Below are 17,512 nucleotides of genomic sequence, written 5' to 3'. Positions count from 1 at the left end.
GTAGTTAATTCACACATAATTGGGGCTTATTACTGGTAAACACACCTGGCCCAATTAACAAGACAAAAGAACCACATGGTTCGCATAATAAACGTTTGTCTCATAGATGCCTAGTCTTCTTTTAAAAAGGTATTCCCCATTGAACTTAAGGTTAATTTCTTGTGTTATTAATTATTAGTCTCTTGAAGTAAGCAAGTTAAGTGACTGGCTAGTGTGACACATACTGTTTCAAGAGTCGAAAACAACCAGTTCAAGAACTTGATCTACTAGCGAGCAGGGGGAGCTAGCGACAGGGGTTAACTCAATTCGCTAGAAATTACACTTTTATGTATTGAACTAGTGAATTTGTTCGCGCTTTACGCGATACAGTTAAGAATTTAGAATTATCTTCTTATGAAACTTAGAGTTGAGACTTCTTTTCCCTACTAATTAACAAAATAATTAAGAAGATCAATTTGTTAACATCAATTCATATATGTCATTCATTTATAAAAACAAACTCAATTTTATTAAATATACATTAGATAGACAGTATAAAAGTATTCATAGATTTTATTTATCCATTTATTTTTCACTTTTATCTTCTTTTAATACGGTGACATTGCCTCTTCTATTTCCTACTTTTATTTGTTTTCTTCACCAAATGCATCTACATTGATTATAGTCATCAGACAACACATAGCCAGTGCTTCTCATTGCAAAAATAATAATAAGAAGAATAATGGTAGAGACTTTTATTCTAACCATAGGATAAATAGGAAAGTATAAGATAAAGGCAAGTAAATGAAAAAAAAAAAAAGACAATATAGTATATCATGTTGAGCAATAGCATCCTCTCGAGCTGTTTTGGATTTGAAATAAGAGTAGAAAAGCTAATTCAAGAAATAGTGAAAGAACCAGAGTAAAAATTACATCAAAATCAAAATCCAATAATCCATTGGTAATGTCTATGTACTACACTTTAGGATTTTTGCGAAGAATCATATGCAAGAGCGAAATTGTCGTTGTCACAACTGTAGTAACCAAGTCAAGCACCTGAATAGTGAATACAAAGACAAGTAGCAGGTACCGTCACCACTGTGCACACACCATGATGTGATTCATCTAGTAATCGTTATAGGAGAAAAGAAAATAGTGTTATTAAGCATATAAATTTATATAGAAGTAATAACGAAAGAATTAACAATACCTGCAGAGATCCCTCATAAGTGAACCGGCACAAACAACAATACTCTTTCGCAGCTTTGGATAACATAGCATGGTTTGAAGAGCAGATAAATAGCCCGTTTGGCCAAGCTGCAAAAATCAGCTTATTTTGAGAAGTGTTCTTTTTCAAAAATGCTTTTCTCAAAAGTACTTTTGGTGAGAAGTAGTTTGTGTTTGGCTAATTAGTTTGAAAAGCACTTCCGAACAACAATTAGTGTTTGGCCAAGCTTTAAAAAATAGCTTCTAAGTGTATTTTTCTCAAAAGTGCTTCTCAAAAAAGTGCTTTTGGAGAGAAGCTACTTTTTTCTACTTCTCCAAAACTGCTTCTGGTTCTCCTCAAAAGCACTTTTTTCCTTTCAAAAGTTTGGTCAAACACCTCAATTTTTGGCCAAAAGTGTTTTTGGCAAAAAAAAAAACACTTTTGGCCAAAAAGAAGCTTGACCAAACAGGCTAAAAATGTGCTCTTCACCATAGTGAAAATGCTGAGAATGAAAATTATAACGAAATAGTTTTTTGAATAGCCAAACTCGTGTGCTATAATAAAATTGCATTCTAGATCTTTTCCTTAGGCCATATATGCCTTGAGAACTCTTTTGATTCTTGAATTTCTCTTTTATTTTATTTTTATATGACTGCAATATTACTCGGATAAACCTTTAAATTGGAGAAAGGATATGAAAAAGATGCAATTCCATGAGATATAAAAAGTTTGTCGACGGTTAACCTGTTTGCGAGTATCACTTGGAGCACTTTTAATATTATCAAAAAGAGGCTTAGATTACAAAAAGACATGATGCAAAATAATTACGAAGAGAGTTTGCAACGTACTTGTCAGATCAGGTGCTTGGCTTTGAAATTTAATTCCCTTTGCGATATAACAGATACGTTGAATCTTGCAGGCCTCTGCAATACACCCAAGGGAACACAAATAATAATTGCTTAAGAGTATGAATAAGAAACTAAAGAAAAAAATAGTACTTACTGAGTGCAAAGACATAAACCTGGTCTTCAAATAGAAGAACAAATTCATCAAGCTTTTGCCTCTTCGGCTGTGCTATAATGTAACGTCCATACATATAAGTAAATTCTAATAATAAAGAAGCTAACGGTAGAAACTTATGGAAGAAATTAATAGAGGGTCTTTATATAATTTTAAGCAATATCTTAAGGTAAAAATAAGAGAAAAATGCCAAAAATTTGACAAAAAAGATAAATACCAATGCTGGCTTAAGAGATATGTCATGTCAGCATTTATTTTCCCTCTTTTATATATATATAGATTCCCTCGATGAAAATCCTGCATCTGTCCACTGCTAGCCAAACGGCCCTATGGAAGTGTATTCTTCACTTAGAAAAGAGATCACCCATACGCTAGCTCTAGCCAAATATTTGAAAGTACACTAATTCCACACCTGGCGTGAAAATATGAAAAAAGGTTACTCGGCCCCTGTAGACTGGGCTGTACTTCTTCCTAGTGTGGATTTTTTAGTCATTAGGTCTGGGCCAGAATATGAATGGACCGGATAGTAAATATGGTCATTGTTGGTGCTGTGGAATTTTGAAACTTGATGCATATTGAAAACAAAAGTTTGTATAGTATCCATGGGAGAAATTCAAAAATAGTCAGATTTATAAGTGGACATTCAAAAATAGTCATATTTTCAAAAGTAATCGAAATTTAGCCACTTTTCATGTAAAGATAAATCTGAACGAAAACACTATTCAAAATCCGGAAAAATACTCCAGTATAATATACTGGAGTTCCAGTATAATATACCGGTCCAGCATAATATACCGGAGATTGGAGCACCGATGCTCCAATCTCAAGTATATTATACTAGAATTTTCCGCGTGTTGGAGTTCCAGCATAATATGTTGGAAGTTCATACACAGGTGCACCGATCTCCAGTATATTATGCTGGAACTTTCCGTGTTGCAGCAAAATAATAGCTATTTTTCAATGACTTTACAAACGCTGTCTATTTTTAAATGACCAGTCCGAAAACTGACTAATTCGTGTTATACTTTCCGAAGACTATAAGACATTTATATTAAAGGGTAGGTCATTAGATATATAAGATTACGCCAGAGATAATATTCTGTTATGAATGAGAAAGACAAAAATGACCAAGTTAGGAAACTTAACAAATTATATTTTGGACCCTAATTAGAAGAAACATGTGCATTGTGTGAAAATGTTTTTATATATACAAGAGAAGATATCTTACAAGGGCTATGAAAGAATTTGGTCCTTCTTAGTTTACTTATATCTAGAACCTTCCTTCCTTCTTTGTTTTTCTATTTATTTATATTATATTAAAAGTACGAAAATTCTTAGCAAAATATCGTTCGTCATTTTTTCCTTTAAAATAAATTTTATATTAGACAAAATAATCATTTTAAGTTTTCTCCCTAATATTTAGGAGCTTTAAATAAATTGAATTAATACATTAAATTCTTCCTTATTTGAAGTATGTACACAAAGTCCTAATACTGAATATTTTGCGTAAATCTTTCCTTAATTAATGATGTAACATAACAAATCTATTACTAACAAAGCAACGTTGGAAAAGTTTAAGTGAATTTTTTTTGATACTTAAGACTCATTTTTTTTAACCACTAAGGATTCATTTTTTTTAACCACTAAGGACTCCTTATAGGGTTACGAGTCTTTGTTCTTCATTAAAGAAATATAACGATTAATTTTAGCAACATAACTAACTCAAAAGCAAGAAACTAATATTGCAGATAATGCAATCTCAACTGTTCGAGGTACATATCAATCGTGCAGGTTTGTTTTTCAAAAATTAAAAAAGACTATTATTTCAATCATCTTATCCATGAAATAATATGAATAGATAAAGATGAGAATGACGCTAAGCAGAAAAACTTAGAGTAAACAAAGTTACAAATGGATACTCCAAAAAAAAGGTAAACGAAAAAAAATAACCACTAAATAAAAAATAAACACTGAAGTTTTTCCCCAAAAAAGATCTTAAATTTTTAAAGGCTATGTAGGTTTATTGAAACTAAAAAGGAAGCATAATCAATATTTTTTTAATTTCAAGAGTTTAAATTTTTATTTTATAACTCAAATATAATATTTAATGTAATATTATATTCATCAAGATAGGATACACGCACAATGCGCTGGGCCGTTGTTGTTGTTGTTGTTGTTGTTGTTGTCTTACATATGCGTTATTGTAATTTCTTAGGATATATGTGAATATCTTATGAACATCCTTGTTATTTTGTTACCTAATACGAAAAATAAATAACAAGTTAAACTATAACAAAATCAATTTTGCTCTATTTTTTATTTTTTTAATCGCCAATGCTCTTCTTGTGAAAATAAATTTATGTACCTTAAGAGTTTTATCGATTTAAAAAATAATTTTATTCTATGATGATTTAAAAAAAAGAAATAAATTAACTATTTGGCTAATTACTCACTCCTTTCTAGTTTATATGAATCTTTCATTTTTCAAGAATTTATTTGACTAATCTTTAAATCCTATACGAGAAATACTATGAAGATGCAATCTTTTCATGTTAATATGATAAAAAATATATAAAAATATTGGTCAAAGTTTATATAATTTCAATCTCAAAAAACTAAAAGGTTTTATATAAACTTAAACTGAGGGAGTAATTACTTCAAAGACTTAATTACTTGTTCTCAATATTAAAAAAATAAGTTTATTTTTTTCGCATTGGGGTTTAGTACTTTTACAATAATATAAAGCTATAATAATTTTTAACTCCTTCCCTACTCGAATAATATTTTCTCTTTATTATTTTTTTGTAAAATATTTGAAATGAACATCCTCGACTCAATTGGATCAATCTTTATATTTTTTAGGAGCTTCGATCTTTTTTGTTAATTTTTATTCAATAACTCAAATAAATTATTTAATATATTTAACTATTTTTAAAAAAATTATATACTCGTAATATAGGCATACGCGCAAAAAACACGTACATTAAGACTAGTTTCTAAAATTTGTTGCAAGGAAGGACATGAACTCCTATATTATATTGGATGTTGCTTGGTGCTCTTCGGGGTCGGTAGTGTCGCTACGACAGAATGTTGGTTTTGCCTCGGTTAATTTGGTCTTTTTCACATTGAAGCAATGAGTGCAACCGACATTATAGAGCAGCTCGCATGACTAAATTTGTGGCTGGAGAAGTGTATTTGATACGAAGGAAAATATTTTTCGAAAAATATTTTTCAATTTTTTTATATTTGATTGGCTTAAATATTTTGGAAATTTTTTTTACCATAAACTCATTTTTCTCCAATTAGAGGAAAATATTTTCCCTATCAAAAGAAGGGAAAACATTTTTCAAAATTTTTGTTCAACCATCCCACCCTATTCCTCATCCCCACCCCCACCCACCCCTACCCTCCACCCCACCCCACCATACCCAACCCATCACCCCCCAACTCTGCCCTACCCACACTCTAAATCGAAATATTGTTAAAATATTTTCTTTTCATGTTGTAGATAGAGTATTTTCTTTTTAATTCAACAAAATGATTATTTTTTTCATAATGTAAAAAATTATTTTCATTCAATTCAACAAAAAAAATACTTTCTTTTCATGACGTAGAAAAAATATTTTCTTTCATTTCAACAAAAAAAATTCTTTATTTTCATGCTGTAGAAAAAGTATTTTCTTTCATTTCAACAAAATGAGTAATTTCTTTTCATGATGTAAAAAAATTATTTTCTTTTATTTCAACAAAATAATATAGTAAAAAGTATTTTCTTTCATTTCAACAAAATAAATATCTTTTTTTATGATGTAAAAATTAATTTTTTTCACTCACCAACTAAATAAGAAAAAATAAGTGATAATCACTCATTTTCCGAGAAAAGATTTTGCATGAGAAACATTTTCCTTCGTACCAAACACACCCAAAGTTTTTTTTCATGACAACAGACACTACTATAAAGGACGGCACAATAAGCCTTCATCAACAATAGATACGGGCCTCAATGTGAAAAAAGACCAAATTAAGCGAGAAAAATATAGTAGCAATTAGGAAGAAGTTGCATTCGAGATAATTTTGCAAACAATATTATTCAAATGCAAATTACATTATTGCCTCATAATGTTTTAATACGCGAACTAATAAAATTCATATATTTCAACGATTTATTTTATTTTTATATTTAGTACGTCTTGCTTTGATTTTTGAGATCACATTGATGTAGAGTTAGTTTCTACATACTCATAACTGATTAGAGCCAAAAAGGTCGCCATAGGCTTTATATTAGTTTTTCAGTATTGTTATATGTTTGATCCAAAAGATATTGAACCCTTTTTAATTAAATTAATTAAAAAAGATAAAGAGGTAAATCTCAGCTAAGTATAATAAACTCTAGATTGAAGGATCAAGAGATGAACAAAATGAATAATGTTTCTTGATATCATTAGACCGAAGGATTAAGCATAAAAATGACAAATTTGAATGTAAAAAGGTATTATGATATATGCTCTTAGCCAAAAGTCAGTCAGAGATCCCTTTTACAAAGTATTTTCCTCCTATTTATAAGGGACAACCTCCTCTTGAACCCTAAAAAAAATAACATAGAGAATATTCGAAAGTATATTCCTACTGTCTCCTGTCGAGCCCACACTACTACAAATGTCGCGCGTCTTCTTACCGTTGTTAGTCATCGCCATCTTCAATGACCGCAGGACGTTGTATCGTAAGGATCTCGTCCCTTATCGTGTTCGTCGGTAGCCGTGGTCATCCAAATTTGGACCGATACATTATAGTGCTTTTATCTTACTTTGTTATTTACTTGTGCTTAGTCCAGAGCTAAGTTGCTCTGACACGACAGCTTATGTGTCGTATCCGTGTCAACACGACACTAGTATAGGTGTGGATATGGGATCTGCACTGAATCTGATCAAGCAATTTTGGGTACTTTGACAATGATGGACGAAAAATTCGAAACGAGAAACAATTTGATTCCCGAAATCAAAACCAAAACCTGGATAAATTTGAACAAAATAGCATAGCTTATCTAAGAAATCAATCATTTACTTATTTACAACTTGAGAATACAAAAGAAATTCATACTTTACAAGCTAGGCGTAAGTATTTCACAAATTTATCATAATTTAGAAATATTTTTATATTTTTAGAATTATTTTTAGCCAGATTCCCGCACCCGTATCCGTACTAGGATCCGTATTTCTGAATCTTAAAATTTTCATCTCGAAGGATCCGATCTCTAAATCAGCATCCATGTCAGACATTTATACCTGTGTCCGAGCAACTTAGGTCTAGAGTCCAAACATGTTTGGATATCCTAACTACTTTGGCTGAGTGAGGGGAGGCAACTAGGAAGTTGAAAAACTGAAATCAATTGGATTTTAAAGAGATCACATGGTAATCGACCTAGGGCAGAGGTGTTGAGGGCAAAATAGATAAAATAAAACAGTTATACATTCATATTATTCGTTAATATTTTACAAATAAAAGTAAGTACACCAAAGAAAAGAGAAAGTCTAGAAGATTTGAAGTTTGTAGAGAGCTTTTGTTGAAGAAGGTTTTGTAAACTTGATTTTTAACTTATAAAATTTATTTAAGAAATAATTGTTAGTTAAAAATTTGCTTTTAAGATTAGTTGTTTATTTCTTCAAAAATTTTAAGTTTTAAGAGTTAATTTATTTAAAAAAAAAATAGATTGAAAAAGAATCAACATACCACACATGGTGGTCTCCATTTAATTTTGACAAATAAAATGGGCAAAACTTTGAACCCATAAACAACACGTCATTTGAACACCTTGAACCGCTGGACTACCTCACTCAAATGTGTTAAGGATATTCAAAATATAATATTTAATCATATAAAGTGATACTAACTTATATACGCAGTATAATTTTTTGACGAAGGGTGTGCGCTTGACTACCCTTGAATAGGATGACTATGCCACCGGCGAGGCTTATCTTCTTCACGACCCATTAAGTGTTAGTAGAAGTACTTTTCTATTTATATCCAATTAGTCTTAGAGTAAGCGCATTGCGCGTGTATTTAATACCACTGAGTATAATTTTAGTAAAAATTACCTAGAGGTTATTCACAAAATTGTCTAACTTATTAAATAAAAACTAAAAACAAATCCTATAAAAATGATGAATGTAATCACATTTATCTACCTCAATAAAAGGTCTCTGCTCTACAAATACTTTATTATTATGAAAGAGATTATACATGCTAATAAATATTATTACGTCGTTTAGCTCAAAAATGATGGGTAATATCAGTTAGTCATATATCCCTAATAGATTTATCAATACAATGAGAAACTATGAAATACTATGGCAACAGTTTTGGAAAGTATTTTTTGACATTGTTTTAAATAAGAATAGCTTGAAATAGCTAACATTACGCCTTAAACCTTTAAAGTTTTGGATGATTTGAAAATAATTATGAGCTCCTGAGTACAATTTTTGTATAATTTGCTTTAAGTTTTCTTCTCTTGGTATCTTGAAGGGGAAGACTTCTAATGTTACCTGGATTATCGTTGTTTTATGTGAAATAACAATTCCTAAAATTATAAATTTTTGTGAAATTAACTTACTCGACTTATAGTTTTATTGGGTTACATTCCTAAATATTAGGAGTTTTTATTTAGTTCAAATAAGAAAAAATTTAATAGTCAAAATTTTAGTTAATTTTGACATCTTAAGTAATAATAAAAATACTAATTAAACGGTAATTTGATCCAATATGAATTTATTTTTAATGATAAGAATATCAATTACTTTTGCATTGAAGTTTCGTGCTTTTATAATAGTCTAGATAGATTGACTGAAGAGAACAAAATTAATAGAAAAGTAAAACATTATTTTTCTATATATTTAGTAGTTTTTAATTTTAGTCTCGCATTATTTACCATATAATAAGAATAAGTTAATATAATTTGTTAAAAATTTAAGTGAAGTAAGATTGTTTTTCAAAAAATAATAATAATTATCCATTGATGTTAAATAGTTATTTTATTCATCATGAATAAAATCGGAGTACCATTGTTATGTCACTTTCCATAAAGAAACTACTTGTACTAATATTGTTCTACTGTAATATCATCAAATAGTCAAAAGAAACATCTACAAAATATTTATTTAAGGTACAAATTCTAATTGATTTTAAAGTCTTATAATTTAGGTACCTATCTTAAATAAGGAAAGATTTAATACTTAAATTTCAACAAAATTTTAGGTCCTAAATATTAGGAAAATAACTAAATGATTGTTTTTATCTAGTGTAAACTCTATTTTTAAAGAGTAAAAAATGTGAACGACATTTTGCTAAGGGCCTTCGTACTTTTAATATAATATAGACATAAATAAATTCATTTCCTTCTTGTAATGGGGGACAAAGGTCCCTTCATTTTCCATTCACAAGTTAACCCAAAGATCACGGGATCAAACTCCATTCACACTAAAATCCAACAGTTTTTCATTTTCATGATTCTACCACAACTGTCTAACAACGTCAAGGTCAATATGGCCGGGAAGATCACAAGAATACATTAAGGAAGAATAAGGAGGGAGAAAATCAGAGTTGCGATCATCAGGCAGCTACCTTGCTAACTCCGATGAACCTGCCACCGAGCTCAAAAATACCTGAATCTGCACACAAGGTGCAGGGAGTAATGTGAGTACGCAAACTCAGTAAGTAATAATAGTAAATAAAGCCTGAGCAATAAGAAATCACGTAATCTACGTCATAGCATCACGGCGGGTACAGTAATTTTTTTCCAAACAGGATACAAATCAAATCATCTCGTTAAACCCCAGTTTCAGTAAAATCCTTTAAAAAGTAACTTTCTAACAGTTTCAATAAAGGTTCAATGCAGTTTATAGTAAAAGTGATGAAAAGTCGTACCCCCCTCGGGCAAAATAATTCATAAACAACCCTTCTGGCAAACTTCTCGGTCATTCATATACATCAAATAACATGAAATTCTCAGCGAAAATAACAAAATCAAATCAGTAATTTAATTTCCAACATCTCGTAAAAATTCCAGTTTCAATGAAAGTTGTTCAAAATATTTGTTTAACATTTTCGATAGAGGCTCAGTATAAAGATGAGTGAAAACAGTAATTTCATAAAAACAAGCCCCTCAGGCAAAACATCACTCGTATACATGTATTTATATAGCCCCTCGGGCAAGCCTCTCATTCAATCATGACTCATCTTTTATCAATCAACACTTACACTCAATAGGTACCATATAATAACCGTTGCGGCGTGCAGCCCGATCCAATATATCCCTGCGGCGTGCACCCCGATCCATATATATATATATATATATATATATATATATATATATTTCTGCGGCGTGCAGCCCGATCCATAAATATATAATCCTCACAACCAGGCCCTCGACCTCTTTCAGTCATTAACCTCACAATCAGGCCCTTGACCTGTCACAGTCATCAACCTAACAAGCCACTCGAACTATCAGTAAAATAAGGCGTTCAACCCAAAATATCATTTTTAGTGTCAAAACTGAGTAAATAAGGCTGAGTTATGAAATCAGTAAAACACAGCATGACTGAGTACAATTATTAAGTCAAAACAGTGAGGAATAGTAGTAAAAAGCCCTATAAGGGTCCAAAACAGTTGGGGCGAGACCCAAATATGGCATTCCGCCCAAAACATAGCAATACTTTCTAAAACACAATGATATCAAACAATTTCCAATCAAATACGCGACTTAACAGTCATACGGGACAGACCAAGTCACAATCCCCAACGGTGCACGACCTCACGCTCGTCATCTAGCGTGTGTGTCATCTCAAAGTGGCACAACGGTGGGAAATCCGGGATTTCATACCCTCAGGACAGCATTTACAATTATTACTTACCTCAATCCGGTCCAAACTCTAGCCCGCGATGCCTTTGATTCTCGACTCGGCCTCCGAATACTCCAAATCTAACCAAAAACAAGTTCATACCATCAAAATATGCTAAGGGAATACAGCCCACTCGAAAATAATCAATTTACACCAAGAATCCAGAAATTGGCCAAACCCGACCCCCGGTCCCACATCTCGAAATTCGATAAAAACCACAAAACTAAAATCCTTATTCCCTTACGAGTCTACCCACAACAAATTCATCAAAATCTGACCTCAATTGCCCATTCAAATTCCCAAAAGAATTCTCAAACTTTCCTTTCAGTTTTTCCCAATTTCCACTCTAATTCTCAAATTAAATGATGACATTCAAGACTAAATCATGGAATTAAACCAAATATGAGTGAAGAATACTACCCTAATTACTCCACTGAAAATCTCCTCAAATTTCACCTTTTCCCGAGCTCTCTAATGATTTTTGTGATATTGGACTTAAACCCTCAATTTTTAAATATAATCTGACTGTCCAGTTATAACTTCTACGCGAACGCGGCGGTCCTCTCGCGTTCGTGTAGGCTAATCTCGCCTGCCTCCAAAAATGCCCTTCGCAAACGCATCCATAGCTTCGCGAACGCGAAGCTTTACCAACTCACTCCTTCGCGAATGCGTTCCCTGACACGCGAACGCATAGATCAAAGGGACCTGGAGTCCCCAGCTGCCACTACCATTCGCGAACGCGGCCCATTGAGCACGAACGCATAGAACATTTTACTCAACCTCTACGTTCGCGTCCTCCTCCTCGCGAACGCATATAACAAATTTCTCAGCTTTCCCATTTACTCTTCTTGAACGCGGGATCCCACCGCGAACGCGATGAACAAGAATTTTCTGCAACAACACCAGAAAATCTGCCAAGTCTAAAGTCCAAAAATTGATTCGTTGAGCATTCGAAACTCACCTGAGGCCCTCGAGACCTCAACCAAACATGCCAACATATCCCATAACCTTGTCCAAACTTGTTCCAACCCTCGGAACGCTCAGAACAACATCAAAATATCAAATCATCACCAGATTCAAGCCTAAGAATCCCCAAAACTTCCGAATTCGATCAAAAAGTCTATCAAATCTCGTCCAAATGACCTGAAATTTTGCACACACATCACAAATGATAAAATGGACCTACTCCAACTTTCAGAATTCCATTCTGGCCCTGATATCAAAATTTCTACTGCCGACCAAAAAAATTCAAATTTCCAATTTCGCTAATTCAAGCCTAAATCTACCACTGACCTCCAAAATACATTCCGGACGCGCTCCTAAGTACAAAATCACCTAACAGAGCTAACCAAATCATAAAAATCCAAATCCGAGATCAAATAATAAAAAGTCAAAAACTTAGTCAAACCTTTCAAATTTAAAGCTTCAAACTGAGAGTTGTTCTTCCAAATCCATTCTGATTACCCTGAAAACCAAAACCGATGATTTACATTAGTCTTAATACATCACGCGGGCTAGTCGTGCCCAAGAATTGGTGAGCGAAGTACAAAATCTCTAAATGACAGATCGGGTCGTTACATTCTCCCCCACTTAAACATACGTTCGTCCTCGAACATGCCCAGAGTTATTCTGGAAACCATCAAATCGTTGTGTAATCTTACCATGCACATACCCCGGGGTGATCCCACGTCACCCTATCTCATATAGGTCTGATAACACGATGTAACTGAAATTTCACAATCAAACCTATCCCTTAAACCTTAGAACCATACTTCTACTTCTGAAATCATCTATAAGATCAGAATCTCACATCTATACTTTGAATAAGTCCGAACAAGCTGTAACAAACCATACCTGCAACCTCAGATGCAATTGCATGATATACCACATAGCTCAAACTCTCGTAGCAATAACTTCTAATCACAGCAGTTGCTCAGAACAACCGAATATCGATAATAAATCTCTTATCAAATAAAGCCTTATATCCAACACTTCCGTATACTGCCAATGATGAATGAAACACGTAGAAAGTCATAACCATTCCTTAGATCAACCATTCATGAAGCTCCATATCCTTTGGCAAGGACCATAGTAATTTTTAAGCCGAATCTCGATATTATCTTTCCAACATGCTGAGATTGAATCCGATAGTATTCATTCCAGATCCCAATGACCTCATCTCATTCAATACGGCTACTCTAGTGATATGACACACCGATACAATCTCAAGCCACCACCGTGCACCCCCGTGCACCAATAAGCAACAATCCGAATGTACTCAAATCATGAGAAGTGAATCAAATGAGAGAGATGTACCGCAAGCTCACCAGTACCACCGCAACACAATGCTAAGAACCCATCATACACCGTAGAACTAGAACATATGAATCTAACCCAAAGGATCATACCTCAAGATAACTTCGCTGCAATGCGCGACCCTATCCAAACACGGGTCCACATGAAACACCTCCAGTCACTATACTCAAAATCAATAAGCACGCGTAATTTGATGTCTAGCACCCAAAAGTGAATCACCATAACCACGGAGAGGCAAATGACATAATGCCACACCAGTCCGAAAGAATATACCAAATGCGCAATCAATCATGCAACACCTAGATATTCATCTCACTCAAATTCCGCTATAAAGCCAAAATAGAACCATATCATTTGTGTATATAATCGACGAATCAAAATCCCGTGTAGAGTATAGGAGTAACTCACAAATAATCTCGAAACACGAATAAGCTTAACAATAACCGAATAGTACCTCTCTCAACAATAGCAGTTCAGAGTCAACATATCCGACTCAATGCAGAACACACATCCATTTTGTCTAACCAATGAACCCCAAATCAACTCTGGTCACCCACAATAGATAAATAACTCTCTGAAAGTTCACAATGACTGAACCATAACACATACTATCATCTGAATAGCTTGCCCACAACTTCACAGTCTACAACCACAAAATAACCTATTTATGAGAACTCCCAGTCTCCAAATCCCTAAAGCACACGAATCACCATATCCGATCCCAACTCCACTGCCCGAATATCTAGCACATCACTAATACTCGATCATTTCACGAGGGGTACTTCTAAAATTCTTCTGTGCCACCAAGCAAACCTTGAATATTAGCAGTTGATCAGACAAGATAGTGCCGCAATACCAATGAAGTATCCATAACTCAAACACGTCACCCTTTCTGAAATGTATACCCTCATCAAGCCACACCAATCAGTGATCTCATTTATCTAGTCATCAGAAGTTGCCCATACTGCCGAAGAATTTATGACCTTCCTTTCAAAACTGAACCGTGACCTTACCATGCAAATCTCAACCCCACACAACATACTGTACTATCCTATGATAAATATGAAAACTTCATAATCCACAATGAGCTACAAGCGACTACGTACTCAACCAGCCAAGGACTTTTCTATTTGATCCCATCTAGGAGAAAATCACTATACATCTCATGATCCTCATGCCAGTAGAAAATATACATCTCTAATCGTGGTAGAAATCATCAAGACAGACTCCTTTTTAACTCAACCAAGCTATATAAGCCATCAAAACCTAAGAACATTGCCACGAAACACCTGTAGAAACCCACCACTACATAAGCACCCAAGAACCAATCATATCCATTACCATGTCGATCCAACCTACTACCAAGTTGTCCTAATTCTCTGAGTTCCTTCCGAATTTCCTTCAAATTGATACATTTCCTTGCTAGTACACCACTATCCTTAACTAAAACTTACCCCGCGAACTTTAGCATAAGACCACACCATTCTAAAGCTCATAAACTGTTGTATTTTTCTGAAGCACCCCCATAAGTACTACAACCAAGATACCCGCTCTGAAGAGACCCTCTACGAATCTAAATCCATTACCTTCGCCTTCCTGATACTGGTATGTAGAATCCATAATGATGCAGAAATGCCATAAGTTTTGTCATCCTCCAATGTAACCTCAGTTTCTAGCCAAATACACAACCTGAAAATCTCCAATTATTACATGTAAAATCTTGAACCCATTAAAACCATTCTCGAGAGTTATCTACTCTGCTCAAACCTCAATTAGACTGGCCAAACGGACCGGACAACCTGTGCTTCATTAGCACTCTAATGCCGCAGAAAGTAACTCCATCTTAATGCAACCAAATAAATTTCCTACTTCATGTACATTACATCCTTCACCAATAACAACTCAAGTCATCCTATAAATTCTTATACGCCCATAAAGTATCACACAACCCCCATCCAAAATCTCCCTTATTTAGGTCATCCTCGATCTCAACCTTTGTAAGCCCTAACTAGTTCACTAGTATACCCCAAACTGGAACCATCGTAGCACATAACTGTGCAATCAACTGATCAATAGCAGACTCCCCCACGTAGCTCAAAGACATAGATCAAAACACACAATAACTCATAATGCATATACTCTATTACCTCCATAACACCATAGTGAGATTAAACTCAATCCTTCATAAGCTCGTGCAACACAGACTATCTAGTACTTCAATCTTCTACAAATCTCGCATGCACCCTCATAAAAGTCAGGCCCACTCTCTTAAGCAACCCAAATTCAAATTGCAACACATATATTTCACTGGTAAAAGAGGTATTCCGACAAATAACATAGGGACCACGCAACTTTAGAACACTCCGCAGAAGATAATCCACTTGCTTAGCCTCAAACTGGCATCTCTCTATACTCTTCCATAATCATAACTATTACCCAATCACTTACCCTTCCTGAGTCTGAACTCATATCATGACATGAAATTTACTCCATTTCCCAACTAGACAACATGAGAAGGATCTTTTATCATGCCCACAACTCGAGCGATACATCAAATCACGATGGAAATCAAGCACCAGATAGTTCTTACTACCCCCAAGCAGACCCTTCTCGCTTCATTGAAGTCATATGAATACATCCCGCAGTCACATTATACTTATCACGTAGCTATCTAGTCATCACTTCCCTTAATAGGGACACTATCGAACATATAAATCCAGATGCACGTGCTCACACAATCAGCACCTCAGTGCTCAAGCTACAGGCAAAACCCGGCCTCAAGTCCTCCAGACTGGCCCGACATCAACACATAGAAGACACATCTCGCCCCTTGATCAGGGAATCACCAGCCATCGATGCACAGCTGATACTGAGCGCTCATGCGCGCATATGAACGCGTGGAAGGAATTTCAAGAGTTATATTTCAAGCTGAATCAATGTCGCATGATAAGAATTCAAGAATGTGAAGTTTTCCTAAAGGTTCTACAGCTTCCCGAGGATAAGTACAGATGTCTCTGTACCAATCTGTGAGACTCTACTAAACTTGCTCATGACTCGTGATACCTATGTAACCTAGGCTTTGATACCAACTTGTCACGACCCAAAAAAAATGACCCGGTCGTGATGGCGCCTATCGTGAAACTAGGCCAACCGACATAATTCTCGAATCAACCATTATTCAATAAAAGTTATTTTTATACCATTTATTAATCAATAATCTCATAATGTAGGTCTAAATGAACAGTGCGGAATAAATACACAAACCCGACATTGGGGTGTCACTAGTCATGAGCATCTACTACAACTATCTAACAACATCAAGGCCAATATGGCCAGGAAGATCACAAGAATACATTAAGAATTAGAAGGGAGAAAATTAGGGCTGCGATCATCAGGCAGCTACCTTGCTAACTCCGATGAACCTGCCACCGAGCTTTGAAATACCTAAATCTGCACACAAGGTGCAGAGAGTAATGTGAGTACGCCAACTCAAAAAGTAATAATAGTAAATAAAGTCTGAGCAGTAAGAAATCATGTAATCCACGTCATAGCACCACGGTGGGTATAATAATTTTTTCCAAACAGGATACAAATCAAATCATCTCGTTAAACCCCAGTTTCAGTAAAATCCTTTGAAAAATAACTTTCTAATAGTTTCAATAAAGGTTCAATGCATTTTATAGTAAAAGTGATGAAAAGTCGTAATCGGCCCCTCAGACAAAATAATTCATAAACAACCCTTCTGGCAAACCTCTCGGTCATTCATATACATCACATAACATGAAAATCTCAGTGTAAATAACAAAACCAAATCAGTAATTTAATTTCCAAACATCTCGTAAAAATTCCAGTTTCAAGGAAAGTTGTTCAAAATATTTGTTTAACATTTTCGATAGAGGCTCAGTATAAAGATAAGTGAAAATAACAATTTCATAAAAACAATACCCTCAAGCAAAGCGTCACTCGTATACATGTATATATATAGCCCCTCGGGCAAGCCTCTCAGTCACTCATGATTCTTCTCTTATCAATCAGCGCTCACACTCAGCACTCACGCTCAATAGGTACCATATAATAACCGTTGAGGCATGCAACCCGA

At 34.3% G+C, this 17,512-nt stretch overlaps 1 protein-coding gene across 1 annotated transcript; it reads right to left on the bottom strand.

Annotated features, from left to right (window-relative positions):
- Positions 1–954: 954 nt before the first annotated feature.
- LOC104219620 (uncharacterized) lies at positions 955–2,282 on the bottom strand. The gene is made up of 4 exons (XM_070153696.1): positions 2,189–2,282; positions 2,035–2,109; positions 1,190–1,296; positions 955–1,035 (listed from the first exon to the last, which is right to left on the bottom strand). Exons 1-4 carry the CDS (start codon positions 2,280–2,282, stop codon positions 955–957), a joined length of 357 nt encoding a protein of 118 aa, XP_070009797.1.
- Between the last annotated feature and the right edge of the window lie 15,230 nt (positions 2,283–17,512).

Source organism: Nicotiana sylvestris, chromosome 8 (assembly GCF_000393655.2).
Source record: "Nicotiana sylvestris chromosome 8, ASM39365v2, whole genome shotgun sequence".
In the NCBI taxonomy this organism is placed as follows: Eukaryota; Viridiplantae; Streptophyta; class Magnoliopsida; order Solanales; family Solanaceae; genus Nicotiana; species Nicotiana sylvestris.
The sequence above is the reverse complement of the archived record's forward strand: the minus strand, read 5'-3'. Positions and strand labels throughout refer to the sequence as shown.

Coding starts and splice junctions, on each gene's coding strand:
- LOC104219620 (XM_070153696.1), bottom strand. CDS start 2,282: ATGTATGGACGTTACATTATAGCACAGCCGAAGAGGCAAAAGCTTGAT. Junction 2,110..2,188: donor GGTTTATGTCTTTGCACTCA/GTAAGTACTATT, acceptor GGTGTATTGCAG/AGGCCTGCAAGATTCAACGT. Junction 1,036..1,189: donor CTTATGAGGGATCTCTGCAG/GTATTGTTAATT, acceptor TTCACTATTCAG/GTGCTTGACTTGGTTACTAC.